This window comes from Anas platyrhynchos, chromosome 6 (genome assembly GCF_047663525.1).
Source record: "Anas platyrhynchos isolate ZD024472 breed Pekin duck chromosome 6, IASCAAS_PekinDuck_T2T, whole genome shotgun sequence".
Lineage (NCBI taxonomy): Eukaryota > Metazoa > Chordata > Aves > Anseriformes > Anatidae > Anas > Anas platyrhynchos.
In genome coordinates, this window is record NC_092592.1 from 15,197,617 (window position 1) to 15,213,836 (window position 16,220).

A 16,220-nucleotide genomic window follows, 5' to 3' on the forward strand; every position below is an offset into this window, starting at 1 on the left:
CTTAACTTTTTCCATGGTTATTTTTCACTTGCAAACCAACCAAACCACAAGCCAGTGGCTGAACACAGTGAACCAACTGTAGAAGATAATGAAGTGGCAGTGAACAAACTGGTTTCTTAAGTTTAAATCCTGACTTAAGGCTGCATTATAAAATATTTAAATATCTTCCAGCAAAATCTGAGCACAACACTAAGCCAACAACATGCTGCCAGTTCTGATGTGCTATCTCTGTGCCAGTATTACAGATCTGATGCAGCGCATCTGCTCTGGAATATTTCAGTACCTCAATGAATGCAGTTAACAAATCCACTGAACAAAAGCATTTTGTGTCCTAGGAGTTGGATTTTGATTTTTGCTTGTTTGTTTTTGTTTTTTGTTTTTCCCCTTCCCATACAAATACCTTTTAAAGAGGAAAGCATGGAAACATTTGCTGCTGGCTGCAGCACGCTGTGGGGTTTCCTGTAGCAGGTTTCTGTTAACATTTCAACACTCCAGGACCTTTGGTTGCAACTGCTACCCTTTTTCATTGCCCTAATTTACAGAAGCAAAGCCACTTCCCCAAGATCATGCCACAACCCAGCCAAGCACCACACTGTGAGGTAAAGCCAGCCTTCCTAATGCATTGTCCCAGTCCTACCCATGCTACCTCCTTTATCTGGGATATAAGCCTTAAAAAAAAAGAAAAAATGAGCCTTACAATCGTGGAAGCTCTGGAAATACCCTAAGCATTTTAATCAGTTTAAAACTCTGGGGATATCGTTTTGGTAACCAGATGTCCACAACAGCCTCACGGAGTAGAACAGTACTACTATCAGTCATCACGAGTCATGAGGAAAGATAATGATGCTAAGTGTTAAGAGAATCAAGCAGCCAAAAGTCTTTCTGATGGTCAGTTCACACTCATAATTAATACGCATATTTTACATCCTTGAAAACTCACTTCCAATTATGTCCCATCTAGTCATTAGGATAAGTTACTTATTTACTCAGGTGTAAGAGTAAACAATAAAATTGCTTTCCATCTACTTTACTTCCATCAGAGTACAACCATACTATGATAAGCAGCAACTCAATGCCAGCACGGTATTTTTAGTGGTGCTAGCAGCAACTTCATTTATCAAGTTAAAAGTTCCCAAGAAAACGCTTTCTTTCAGCAAATAATTCTCAGGTAGCAAAATTCAGTTGACAACAGATATTAGTACAGCTTTATTGAAGGGAAATCAATAATTCTTCTGAGGACTTGTACAAACAAATCTTTCCCCTCCAGCCTGCAACATATATCGGGTTATCATCGGGTTATCAGGGCAACCCCAGCCTCCCAACTAATTGGAAAAACCTACAAACAGGAGCATATGGGAGCAGATTTCTCTCATAGCTTTCTCTCATAGCCATTAAATAAGGCTGCACAGACAGTGAGATAATTCACAAAAAAAAAAAAAAAAAAGTTTTGTTTTGATTCTTAAAATAAATTTGCAGAAAGACTTAATCTAAAACCAGCGTTGCTCAGTTTCAGCTGTGCCCTGGTGTTCCTTACTGAATGGCACAGCAAAGTCCTAAGTATTACTGCCCTTCAGGTGGATTTGGGGGATCACATGCACAGTTAGTGCACCCCAGCCAAACTAAAGCTTAAACCACCTTTGCTGAACAAAAAGCTTTTATCGTTACACTGATACTGGAGTCAATGAGTCACCGCATCTATCTTGAGTCATCAGCTATTTCCAGTACTTTTCCTCTAATTTACTGATCTGACAAAGGAAAACGTTTCATTTTATTCTAAATTTAATGCATGAACATGCAGTAAAACAGCTGCTCAGATGCTCATCCGCACTCAGACACAGTGCTTCACCACCTTTTCTTTTTCCCTCCATTTGTAATTCTTCAGTGTTAAATGCTGAGAGGCGCTAACACTCATCAGCACAAGCTAACCAGCATTCAAAGATGTTTCAATAACATAGGTACATGTATCTCAAAGACCAAAGGATCATAGAATTTCATGTAGTGAATCAATACAAATATAAAGCAACTAATTATTTTCTCCTGAACACAAGGAACACAGAACTATGTATTTCCCTGTAAATTTTTGGTTTTTCTTCCATATTTTCTGATTATTTATTTTTCTAATTCAAAACCACATTTATTTGTACCATTGGTTGGCATATTTTAAAATGGATTCAAGTTTGAAAATTCAAAAGCACGTCCTGAACTCATTCTTATATTGGGTCTAACATGAAAATGTGTCCCAAGCTAATCTCAGTTCGACTTCCCTAATCAAGAACACTTCCCCTTTTTTTCCTCTGCAGATGCAAGGTCCTTGGAAATGTTTACAGTTAATGCATATAACATGTAACAACAGTTAAAAACAAACAAACAAACAAAAAAAAACCACCACAAACATTACTTCTCATTCCAGCAGAGCATGTTGGTATTCTATATTTACTGCTCCAACAATAAAACAATTCCTCCAGGAAAACTCAGCTTTCCACACCCAGACCACAACTTGAAAAAGGGAACCTGATTGTCACATAAACAGCATCTACCATGGCCCATTGTGGCCCAGTGCAGGCACGTCTGGCTCAGAACTGCATGCTGTGCTTTCCCTGTGTCGTGGCCCAGTACATGTGTACTTGTGACAAGTCAACAATCCAGGTACACCGTTCAGCTTCAAACCACCCTACCGCACCCATCACACCTCAGTCACGTTACATATCACAGATTAATAGCCATGACCCAGTGCCAGATGGGTCATGGGCTAACAATGGTATGTATTTGTGGCAAAAAAAGCGATGAAGAGCCAGGCAGGCACCACCACCACACCTCGCTCTCATCTGGCCCTGTCCGTACTGCTGCTGGAGCCTGCTCACAGCTTTGGCCCTGAGGGAGAGGCGCAACCTGGAGGAAAGTAGAGCTGCAGCATAGCCAGGCAGAGGAGAGTTGAAAGCCTGTGACCCTGCAGCTTTGCTCTCTGCCAGGGCCCAGGGCTGCTGCACCCCAGAAGTGCTAAATGGGACTGTGAAGCACACTGCAATGTTGTCTCTTCAGTCCCACGGCAGGAGTTATGAGGTTAAGACTAGACACTTAGCTAACATTTTCCAGTCATATAGCCAGATGTATGCCTAAAGCAACATGCGGAGATTTCATGTTCGAAACATGACTAATTTCCTCCCCTTCTTGGATGAGGTAAAGAAACACCTTCAAAGAAGAGTTGCATGTTTTAGTGGGAAAGAGCAAATCTGTCTCATCTGCACAGCTGAATGCATGCACACGCACTTGTATCACAGCCTGGTGACTGCTGAATGCAGCCTGAAGTTCAGCGTACTTAGACAAATGAAATCACTTAAGATCACATCATAATGAAGGAAAATCCTACTATTTCTAGTTTCATTACAGAACAAAACCAGTGATGTGCAAACAAACATTGAGCATTAACTCTTAAATTACTGATCTTTGTCTTGAACCACGTGTTGTCATCATATACCTTACTGTATTTCAGCATGAAATACTGTGACAAATCAGAAATAGGAAGAAAAGGTTTTAAGACAGATATCAAAGCTGGTAAATGGCAGAAAGCAATTCTTGTGCACCCTTGCTGCTCTTGTCCTGCTTACAGAATCCAGACTTTCCTTGCCACTCAACACCACTCTGCCTCCCAGCAGCTCAGTTAGCTCCAACTCCCAGCGGCTCCTGTGTTGCTCAAAAGCCAATACTGGAGCTTATGAAAGGCTGAAGGCTTTGTGGCACAGTGTTTTAAGAAATGAGAAAATCCACATCAAAGAGAAAGAGGGACTGGGCTAATAAGGAAGGCAGCAAGTACACTATTGTGATGAAAAAAGAACAAGCTGATGCAAGACCAAGTGGTGAAAAAATAAGTCATCCCATTTTTCAGGTCATATTATTTATACAGCACATGTAATTTGTTTCAGGTATGCTAAGGAGTTGGGGAAAACTAATTGTTCTCCAGAGTTGTACATTTTTCTGCCTATTATTGGGCAGTGACACAGCATTATGTTAATTGCTCGGGAATGTAACTGAAGTGCCAGTAACATCCATAGCCAGATAGAAGACAGTAGACTTGTTAGCTTGTGATAACAGTGGTAACTTAACCTCAAAATCTGAGCCCTGAAAGTGGCTTCACTCATGCGTTTCCCAAAGACTAAGGCAGAAGAAGTAGCGAAGCACTTCTACAGAATGTGTAGTCAATGGGTTTCTGTGGAAATAGAGTGTCCCAAAGAATAACTAAAAGCAGAACAGACCCAGGAAAGTAGCACGTAGATGGTAACCTGACATAGTTGTACAAATTCAAGCAACTTTCGAAGCAACACACTGAACAGAAACGTTCTCTCTACAGTCCACAAGTCTCAACCTTTTCTTGTTTTATTTTGGGATTACTAGGGACATATATCTTGTCCTCTTCTGGAGAATCCCTGTTAAGATAGACAAAACAATCCATCTGTGTATCTGTATGATATTCATCAGTTGACTCCATTCAGTGAAGGCCATTTGGAAAAATGCACATTAATTCACTGAGAAACAATATCTGAATATCTGACATTGTTTAAACTAACTACTTAAAACATAGGTAAGCTCAAGAGCAATGTTCAAAATGCTTCAGAACAAAAAAGGAAAAGGCCTATTTTAAGATTAAATTAAAAGCTGCATGTTTAAAGCAGTTATTTATAATCTAATTACTTTAATGAGAAAAATTAAGTGACAAATCGTTAGCGAACATGAGGTGTATACATGATTAGTAGTAATTCCCTGGAAGTATAAACTTTAAATCATAACAACTTTTAATTTAAGCAACTCATTTAATTTCCACTGTTACCATTGTTAATAAGCTACCCAACAAATTATAGAAGTACCATAAAACACTATTTACACTATTAGAATTGAGTATTTGCCTGCTGTAAATGCTCTACGGATTGTGAGCAGTAAAGTCATCTTGCAGAACAGCAGACGAGCAAGTTGTTAGATGTGTGTACTGTATCCACTATTGTGCAGCAGCAAAACGTATCTGAGGAGATTCCATGTCCTTGTTATTACCACTGTAGAGCAAGCACCATGCAATGACTTAACATAGCACAGAGCCCACACTAATCTCTCTGGATTTCATAACACAGCACAAACATGCTCTTAGTGAGCTGATAATGTCATAGCACATGTTCTCACACAAGCAGTTACTGCAGACAGCAGGACTAATTGTGCAGAAGAGAAAAGAGAAAGGGCCAGGCCTGCAAGGGCTCCAAGGAGTTTACAACTGCTCAAATGATGATTTGGACTGCTTGTGTCTATACCCAACCCTGGCATGAGCAAGTTCCAGTAGGTCCGACTTCATTTAACTTCAATGCCTCCACCTCCGCATTCTGGGGCGATGAACGGAAAGTTTTCAGAAGTGGTTCCTATTGATTGCCTTCCAGCATCTGTATCAGACCAGTATGGACTGCACAGATGCAGACACTTGACATTTTTCTCTTTCCTCATTTCAGCCACTTTTGATAAACACAACCACTCAGTGGAAATACTAGAAGATGAGATCTGGCTATCAGCAGTCTGCTGTGTGCAAAACATGGGAACTAAACTGGTAGAGTGATAACAGCCAAGCTGCAGCAGTGCTCAATACCTCCATACAACCTCAACAGTCATGCCAGTGTGTGTATGAAGTGAGATGAAGTGAGAGGCATTTTTGATGCTTATTCTTGCACCAGCACAGCCAGGACAACACTAGCTAAGTGTTAAGGGCTGGAGTTTCAATAAAAGTTCCCACTTAAATCTTACTAGAAGTCGTCATGCCTACGTACTTACTCTTTTCCTCACTGGTACCTTGTTCTGTAAGGACCCACCACCAAGATGTTTACCTTACAATAAAACATCTGGTATATATGTAAGTTTTATATCTAGTCAGGATAGATGTTCACTGGTTAAAACTCTCACCGCAAATACTATTACTTCAATCTGGTGTGTCATCTACCTGGTAAAACATTATAAACACTTATTTCAAAAGAAACAGCTTAAAACAATTTCTAAAATGCAGATATTCCATTTATTATACAGAGAATCAGTTGCAAGAAGTCTTGCAATGCTTTCTCATCACTCTAAGTACAATACAGGAAACTGTTCTCCACAATAAGTTACATAAAGGCAGATTTTATGTACATATGAAAGGATCAGTGCCCGGAACTATTTGCACAGCATATCTGCTATTCAGAAAAATCAGCCATTTAAATTTTTAATTGCCTTCAGAATTCTTGAAGCAAACTGAATTCATTAACAAAACTTAATTACCTGGTTTGAAAAGGTTTGAGAAGGGTTTTTGCCTAGTTTCTAAATTCTGTGGAGACCATGCAAATGGTATAACCACTGAATTAGCATTCTCACCATTAATTTTAAAAACAAATGTATTAAAAATGAGGCATGCCATACGGTAGTATATAAGACAACATGGAGAAAAGTGACCTGCCTGCATTTAAACTGCTTATGCATCCCAGAATATCCAAAAGGGAAGTAGGGAAGTAGTAGTGCCATTGTACAAGACACTCATGAGACCGCAGCATAATTCTGTTCATGCATGCTTGACCCCTTCCATTCTTCCCCTCCCCCAAAAAAAAAAAAAAAAGAACAACACAATTGAAAAAGTGAAGAATAAGGCTACTGGGATAAATCAGTAGAACAGAAAGTATCATGTGAAGAAAGACTGTAACAGCACTTGCTTTTCCAGTCTGTGAAACAGCTAAGAGTATGTGACTTGCTTCCAAAAACATGTCAGGAAAATGACAGAGGGAAAGAAAGGGACATTGGCATAACAGCAAATGGGTCTCTAATGAATTTACATAGCAATGAAATGATGGTTCCTCAGTTTAAAGGCTGAGATGCACAAGCAGGGCTTCAGAATAAGGAGTGGGGCCAAAAATCCTTAAACAAAAATGTTTAATAGCATAGCTCAGTTCACAGAAAGGATTCTATGATGTAGTATGCACTGTGGGAAAAGACTACATCCAGAAATGCCCAACTGGAACATTCCCAACTTCTTTGATCCATCACCAAGATAAGGCGGTGGTGTCTTTTGCAGTGTGAAATCATATTAAATGCTCTAAAATTCCACTTAACATTATCATTCCCCCACCCTTTCACATGAATTTCTTTGTATTCAACAATGTGCATGTCTGTTAATACAGCAAATGCAGCATCAAGCTACCGCCGTGAAGTCAGCCTTAACAGACCACATACCAATTAGCATATCCTGTACATCTTCTACAGCAAGATTCTTTTTCACACCTCATTTCCACAGTGGAGTGTAAGTATAATAGCTTTCTAACATCACAGTGCAGCAAGCCAGACTGAAAACACTTAGCACAAGACTTAATTCTTAAAATACCATAAATTTAAGAATCAAAGTGTACCACGTGGAGAAGAGTTGAGTTGTACATTCCACCGATCTCCCCAATCAGCACTGAAGACACTTTCCTTGAACTAAATATGCTTTCCTGTTTCTTATTTGAGGTGCTTCAACTTGCAAGATATGTAGGTAATAGTACATCAGTCAGAGTTACTCAGAAAAAAAACACAAGAACCAAAAACCCTAAACTCTTCTTCATTGAAAAAGAGGCACTGCATTTTTAAGCTGAATTAAGGCTGTAAAATGATGCTGGTTCATTGTGAACGTGAAGTCATCAGTTTTGCCCTGTCACAGGGCTCCATTTATCCCACTGCTTCGCTGTTAGTCCTGTAAGCCTGTTTACGGAGGTGAGTCTCAATCTCCTCCCTGAAGACCAGCATCCCAAGGTGTGAGTGAGAGGCTTCATTCATGGCTTTGGACTGGATACACATGCGATACTGCTCTGGAGTGAGTTCATCTGCACAATGCTTCTCGTGCCAGAGGTGGAACAGACCAGGGACTGGTGTCCTGATCACAATAAGGTCACCATGCAAGTACTTTCTGTAAAGGTGAACGTCCTCACCGCCCCAGCCTTTTACTTCCAAGTCAAAACCTCCTATAAAAACAGCATCAGAAAGCATGTTGCCATACAAGCTAGATCCAAGGTAAAAAGGACTCCTCACATAAAATATTAGACAATCTATGCCACACCAGAAATTCTGAAGCAATTCAGTTTAGCTACTGCATGTCAAAGCATGCCAAATTGAGGGAGAGGAGCTTCAAGCGTTCCACGTCTTCTACAGTGAAAGCTGTCCAGGACATAGATCATGCACTGCTGGCTTCAGAGAGTCTCTTACAAGAGAGCATCTAAATCACATTATGCATGACACCCCATGTGACAGCTGCAAGAAACTGTAGGCAAACCATACTGGGTATGCTTTTGTGTTATTTTTAGCAATCATAATGGATTTTAGCAGCTGGAAAATGAGGCAGTCATGTACCATATGAAAAGCCCTCTCTAGAAGTGTCAGCAATTACTCCACAGGTCACAACTCAAAAAGCTCGATTAAGAAGAGGAATCTATTGCACCATTTTAAGGTCTCTCTTGCCTTCCCAGGGCCATAATGAGTATCAGTTTAGATTTAGGTATAGATTCAAAACTCTAGAATTGAGGTCTTAATTTCGCATATAGCATACAGATGCCATGCAGTATGTCTGCTATTGAAAAGCAGCCTGCATTCATTCAAATCATCATATAGGCACATGAGCTATATCATTATACCTTCTGGCAGATCATCTGTGAGTGCATCTTCCAAATTTAAGTATATCAAGTTGTTCTTTTTTAGTAACATGCCACAAGAGGGTGCCAAAGCATATTTGTAAAGCCTTGGATTGGAACAACTATATTAAACTTCCAAGCTTATTTGAAAGAAAGAATTTCAATGTTTCTTTTTCTGTTAGCAGCTTACTTGAGGAACATGTTTCTTAAATTGTTCATTTGCTCCAAACAGTCACAATATGAAAAATGGAAGAGTAAGTTTTGCTAATGCTAACAAATACTGCAGCTTTTAACAAATGTTCGTCAGAGGGGACATCAAAAATTACAAAAAGAATTATTTCATTTGTTCATCCAACTTGGTAATCAGCAAGTTGGATTTGGGAAAAATAAAAATTAAAACATTACTTCACTGTAGTTAGATAACATGGTACACAGGGAATATCTTTTGAACACCTCTCCACACTTTTTATGATACAGTTTCATCTCTTACCAACAGTCAGAAAGTCTGTCCGGTATTGACAAGTCATCCCAAAGCCAAAATCCCTCCAGAAGCCAGAATCCTTTTTGTGTACCTACAATTTTAAAATAGTTATTTTAAATGCAATATACACTCAAGGACATATATTGCACTTGGTTTAGTACAACTCTAAACTCTTCTGATCATTTGCTCAATGCAGGATACAGCATATGTTTCCATTATTTCTGTGACATATTGCACGTGGCCTTCCTAATTACTTGCTCACCTTGCCCTTTTCCATTTGGCTTCAAGTACTTACTCCTTTTGCAGTTAGCACTTTTACCTTTCAGCAACACCACGTCTGTTTTTTGTCATCTACTCTGACCAATCATTACATTTTTGATCGCTTATTGCAAAGTCATCTGTTCTTAGTAATACAGTTCCTACCCAGTTTCTAACAGTACATTTGCCTCTCCTTATTCAGATACAATAAGAAAAATAAGCTTTATTAAGTCAACAACCATAAAACTGTTGGATTCATATACGCCAATAGCTTGGCCTTCAGGCAAGAAGTTTACTTCTCTCTCAGCTGTGACTACCTGAGGCCATATGCAAAAGCATCCCTCCTACAGCATTCTAGCAAAGACCTTGCAGGGAAGGGAAAGAGAATTGTTTCGTGACTGCATTGCTTTTTGCTTTTGCTCCTTTGAACTTAATACTTCAGTCCCAGCTGCTAAACCCCAATTCCACTTACACAGCCTCTTTAAGGAGTGTACTGCTGGATATCCAGTGTGGCCCTTCCAACAAAGACTCAAATACAGCACTTCCAAGTTATCCTTAAATCCATTCTATTGAATGCTTGAGTTTTGTTTTTTATTTTGCCTACAAGTTCCCCTAGAAGTAAAGTAGCATTTCTCATTCAAAAAAAAAAATTGGTATAGCACCCAATTTTGTAGATTTGGATAGCAAAGAAAAATAATTTGCAGAGTACAGGTCCATACAGTCTGAAAAAAAGCCACTGACACCTTTTCCTACCTTGAGTTACATGGCACACTTCCTGAATCACTATTTAGGTAGTTAGCAAAGAAGTCTACATTTAGAGAAGCTTATCAAGCAGTGTTCATAGTCTTCTCCTTTCACTTACTGTTTGATGGAACACAGGATCACTGTTGCTGCCGTGTTATTTCCCATCCTCCTAAAACATTGGCTTTCCAACTCAGAATTCAGAATTAAGCAATAGATTAAGAACTGACTAAGAACTACCAGCTTCATTTGTTTAGCTGGACATTTTTTAAATTTAAAAAGAACCCCAGGCTTATTTATGAATTAATTTGGTACTGTTTAAGTTGGTCTTCAAAATTGCTTTGCCTATAAGGGAGAAGAGTTTACATATACACTGCCAAAAGTTATGATATCCCACATAAAACTATTAAGTTACAATTAATTCTTTAAATACAAAGCACAACTAGTTGTTTTCTGAGTAAGTCACACTACTTACCAACTGTTGTTCTACAGGGGGTGGTATATCTTGGTTGGCATAGACAATAGCAGGATTATAGAGGCTGAATACCACAGGATAAAAAACCTTTTTCCCTAGGAGTCAAAAAGGAAGTTGTTACTCACTGCAGGCATCCTTTCTGAAGGAAAGAGGAAACTAGAAACTAGTCTCTAACTGAAATAATAGTTATTAGCCATCTAATGAAAACAAATAAAAGGTCTAACCACTTGGATTTTCCATTCAGTTAACCCATAGCACCTTGTGGGCCAGAGCAGAATACATCATTCTTAAGCATATATATTCATATACAGTTTTACATATATCCACGTTATATTTGTATATATTGATATGACATTAGAAGACAGTGGAAAAACCCTTGCAACAATGTTAAGCAGAAAAGCAACAAGAATAACCAAGTCCAAGTAACCACTCGCACAGCTTGAGTTTTACAGCCTTGCCTCCTTCCAGATGCAGAAAGGTACGTACATCCAGGATGCCCAGCAAGAGCATTAAGCACCTTGAATACCCTCATTATACTGTGACACCAGTTCTGTGCCTGTTCCAGAAGCCTGATAATGTTCTCGCTATGCCAGTAGTGCAAATGTATCAGCAATAGCCCGTGAGAAAACTCAGTACCTTGATTTGTGTATAAACTTGGAACATGTGTCAAGTGTTTCCAGATCTCGCTTGAAGCAAAGGAGACAAACTGTCAGCATGAATTGCCAAACAGTCCCTCAAACTCTTCCTTGTACAAGCTCACAAAACACTCCTAAAGTTTTTCCAATTACATACACAACTCACTTCATGAAGTGCAGAGACAAATAATAGAAAGAAATAAACAGAACCAAAATATTTCTTACAGCAGTCTCTTGTCTGTTTATTATGTGAAGAAAAATATATATTAATTCCAAATGAACTAACTTGAATTTGGAGAATTTGTTTTGGCATTTGGAGAAAGTTTCCTGGCTGCAACAAATCTGGAATAAGAGTATGCATTAAGGAATAAAACAAGTGTTTGACAAAAGAAGGCCTTAACTAGCACACTTGTTAACTCAAGAAAGCTTTATCCACTGTTACACAATCTTGTACAAGTTTCATAAGCTTGAGTAAAATAGTCAGAAGAACTCTGAACTTGGGAATAAAATACAGGACCCTAGCTCAATCTCTGTAAGGACCATGCTTTTTTGCTCTACTGAAAACAATTCCTGTGATGAATCTTAGCCATGCAATTGCAAGTGTGAGAACATGTAAAACAAACTTGTCCATTCGAGATTTTGTTGCAACAAGTCACCTGCTGTAAGAAGTGCTGCACTGAGATTTGCTACACAAGTTTACACACTTTGGTAAAACAATTAAGCTGTACAGCTTTCTTTTAGACTTCCCAATCTTAAGAGAACGTTAAAACTGTACCTATTGTGCAGAAATACAGGTACTTAAGACTAATTACAATTGGACAGAAGTCATTTCTCAGTTTAAATACTATTTTCTTTTGTGCACATAGTATATTTCATTTTCCTAGGTACACTGGATTAATGAACTCCACCACTGAGATTAGCCTTCTATATACACAACTCAGATCAGTTTAAGTCAAACAAGAATACATTTCAGCAACTTTAAAGGAACGTACCAGGCTCAGCATTTAAGCGACAGCTGTTGAGGAACTCAGCTGTGAAATAAACATCAACATCACAGAAGAACATCAGGACCTCGCCCTTTTCCCAGGCTCTGGCACCCATGTCAAGTCCCCGGCCACGGTTAAATTCCTCATTTAAAGAGACGAGTGTGTAATTGTGGAAGTTAGTTTCTCTAGAAGAAAAACAGAGCCAAACCCAAAATAAATCCATGTGTGGAGCGGAAGGGACTATTTATACTTCTTCAGCATTTTACAGTGGTGCCGCTCCGGAAGCTTTTTAACATCCCATTATATCATCAGGATGAGAAAAAATATCAGTTCCACTTTGTCTATTTCAAGTACCAGAGTTTAGACATTGCAAAGAGATTCACCTCAATATTATTCCAGAACTTCACTTTGCAATTAATCATTCAAACAGATCAAAAAGGCCTGACAATTGATATTAAAATCATCAGGCAATAACTGTCTGCTCCTCTGAAGCCTTCGTCAAGTCTGAGAGGAGGGTGAACGAAGCCTGACACCAAACTCACATGGCAAAAGGCCAGCTGTATCTTTATGCCACCATAATCCAGTCAATTGGACTTTCTTCACTGTTTCACACCAGTAGTACACATGGACGTACTCGCTGTAGAAGAAAGGAATAGTAGCCAAGGAAGGTTGGAAATATACCTGAGGAATACCTTCAGGCAAAGTGTCTAATTCAGAGACATTAGAGGATAATGTCTCAAAGAGAATAGAATTAATATATTTAACGGTAGCACCACTAAGAGGATTATGATAAAGACCCAGTGAGTTTGCAGCTCTAAGCCTGACTAGATGTTATTGTGAGAAAATCAAGTCTCACAGGGAGCATAGCAGGTGGCAGAAAGTATCCCAGGAACAGAAGGCAGCAGTCAGCAAGTTGTGTGTCACGGAGGCTTTACAGGAGTAAGACAAAAGCATTCTTTGCTTCCTAGAAGATTTCCATGCATGCCAGATCTACCAACCATGAAATTTTAAGCCAGCAGCATAGCTGTCCATGCCCACTCCTGGCTAACCAATGTCATGGGCTTACAGGCTTAAGAACATGGGCTCAGGCAGAGCATGAACTCCTTCGAAACTTACAGACACTATTGCCCAAACCAAAGGTGAGTTGTTGTTTGATTGTGAGGTATCTGTCATTTAGTTGGGCAAACCTGTTCCTGGAGCCAAAAAAGCAACATTGGAGAGTTTTATGCCAAAGCTGCTGTAATGCTACTTGCTGTGACAGTCATAAAAAACACTTGGTTTCAAGTTGTTTTTACAGCAGAGGGCAAGTGCTAGACTCACTACATATTACCTAGAGAACAGAGGGCAAAGCTTAAACTCCTTTAACAGACCCAGCAGCCCACCAGCCTCCCTTGGTTACAGAAGCCAATCGTTTTTCTTCCTTGTCATTAAATATCAATTCTCCAGTAAAACAACTATCAACACACAGAACCCAGTTCAGCAGGAGTTTAAATCCTATCAGAGTATTAGCATGACTGAATACTCATGGCAAAGTTTACCCCTGTAGTTTTGTTTGTTTTTTTTTAGATCAAAAGGAAACCTCCAAGCAACTACTGTTAATCTTTTTTGGCATCTAAGATGATTTTTAGTAGTTTTCAGGAGACTTCCACAACTTCAGGTGTAAAATGCCAAACAAAAACTGTATAAGGCTTACTTTTCCTTTTAGCCTTAAACTAAGATTCTTCTTTTTATTGTTTCAACCTTTTTTGGAAACATATTTTAGAAGGCAATCAATATTATTTGTATTGACTAACAGCATATCAACACACTTACCTAGCTACAGACTCCAGGATGTTTTTCACTTCTGATAAGCCATCTTGTCCAAAATATACCACAGTGAGGTGGATACGCTTATCCTGATGAATACACACATCCCTATAAACACAAGCATAAGCCAGTATTAGTTATTACTTGCAATACAACAAACTTCAGGTATTTTAAAGCTATTGTGTTTAGAAGTATTAGCAGATCTAAGTATTCTGGTCAGACTTCAAATAGCTTCTGAAGAAACCTAAAAAAAAAAAAAAAAATCTCCCCCACTTTTCACATCTTTCCATTTTAATCAGAAGGCTCCAAAACTATGCATCTCCTATGCATCTCCCTCACACATCTTATTTATAAACAGAAGCTCGAAAGCTCATATAAAAAGAAAAAAGTTTTCAACATCACGTGAGTCCAGGCTCACAGTGGCCCTGGCATTCACTCTAAAAGGGGTGCTGTTTGAGAAGCTCTCAGTTCCTTTTGGAATGAACATCTCCAAACAATTGGTTGAAGTGACAAACATACCAAGGCAGTTGCACAAAACATCACAATTAGTTTTGTCACAAGTCCGTCAGAACACAAATTCATTCTGAAAATGAAACAAAATACTAAGTCTCCAACATAACTCATTATATAATCTCAGGCACCTACCTAAAGTTCTGCATAAATTGTGCAAATGCCTCAGTTCTTCCAGCAAGGGGTACAATAATGTTTATGATTGATCTAGAAATATCAACCGTTTCACTCTTCACTTTCATGAGGGGTCCAAAAGGTCGGAACAACGTGACATGTCTGTATTCCATGCCATCCATCTTCTTATAAAACAGCTCATACTGTGTCCCCTTATCTCTTTCAGTACGATAGTAACCTGAAGAGTAAGTCACACAAGTATTTATGAAGTCAAAGATGCCAGCAGTTTTATTTCAGAAACACTTTTTCCTGAGAACTACGAAGTGAAAGAAAACTCTTGAGGATAAGTTTCTGCTTTTTCCTAATACAAGCTAAAATAACAAATCATGCTCACCCTCTTCTTACAACATGTATGAAAAACAATCCTAATTAATCTGTGTCCCTCTGTTTCTCAGAGATCACATTAGGTTTTATGACACTTTACCAATTCCTCAGAGCCCTCCTTCAGAAGCATCCTAGTATTTTTATATCCTTCTTCTACATTGGGTCCCAAAACTGCACACACAGCATGTAGACAACCTTACCCAACTTCTTCCTTCTACACCCCCAGCTCCCTTTACCTCCCTCTCAGCTGCCTAGAGGACTTGCCCTAAACCTTCATCTATGTTATTCCACCCGTTTCCCTCCCCAAACCAAATCCAGTTTCATTCACCAACTCCCCCTCCTGCTGCCTTTGTTCTGTATTCACCCAGTCTTATAACAAATTCCCATTCAACAGTAATTTTTGTCAGACCTATTCAGCTTTCCATCAGACAACTCTCCTTTAGCTTTTTGTAGGATGCCTTCTTGCAGGTGCATGTGGGCACGAGTAGAATTCACAGGAAATGCCCATTACTACCCTAGAGGGACTGTGGGAGATGGGTGTAGCAGAAGCTGGTGCTACAACTGAAAGTAAATGGTAACTGAATCTAACTTCTCTAACCATACAAAATTAAATGCACAAAGTTGGTAAAAAAAAAATCCTTTAAGACACAAATCCACATTTATTCCTCGTTGAGCTGAGCTACGTAAAAATACACACATTTTAACACAGAACAAAAATGTGACAGTTTCAACTCAACATTAATTGGAAGTAGCAAAAAGGGAGGTTTAACTAACAAGGAAAGTCTAGTGTTGACTACTAGAAGCAGATAGATCACAAATCCCTCAGTCTTACTTCACTCCAGTCCTTTATGCCTAGTAGTTGAGCAATGTAGCTTGAAAACAGCCTCTTGGCTATGAAGCAGCTGAAGCACCAGTATTTTCATGTCACATTCTCACATGATATGCAGCAAAAGCATTATACCACTATTCCTGCATGTTAAAATTCAGTTCTGTACATTATATACCTTTTTCTAGCATCCAATAGCTACATAAAGATGAGAAGTACATCATGTCTAGTAAGTGAGGCTTTTAAAAAAGCATAGTTTCCAATAGCTTATCTTTAATCTAAAGGATAAACTTACATGACACGCTACAACAGAAGGCTGGTGTAGGGCAGAATTAAAATTTCTAGATTAAAGTTAA

The 16,220-nt window shown here is 38.9% G+C and overlaps 1 protein-coding gene across 4 annotated transcripts in view; it reads right to left on the reverse strand.

Moving 5' to 3' along the window:
- Window positions 1–6,014: 6,014 nt before the first annotated feature.
- Window positions 6,015–16,220, reverse strand: part of CSGALNACT2 (chondroitin sulfate N-acetylgalactosaminyltransferase 2) — a 32,001-nt gene continuing 21,795 nt past the window's right edge. For all 4 annotated transcript variants that reach the window (XM_027460014.3, XM_072039480.1, XM_027460015.3 and 1 more), the window contains 6 exons: window positions 14,676–14,892; window positions 14,037–14,138; window positions 12,231–12,409; window positions 10,604–10,698; window positions 9,139–9,220; window positions 6,015–7,985 (listed from right to left, as the gene is read on the reverse strand). In XM_027460014.3, coding sequence (XP_027315815.1) covers window positions 7,693–7,985; window positions 9,139–9,220; window positions 10,604–10,698; window positions 12,231–12,409; window positions 14,037–14,138; window positions 14,676–14,892 — 968 coding nt within the window. In that variant the 3' untranslated portion in view covers window positions 6,015–7,692. The remainder of the gene's footprint in view (window positions 7,986–9,138; window positions 9,221–10,603; window positions 10,699–12,230; window positions 12,410–14,036; window positions 14,139–14,675; window positions 14,893–16,220) is intronic.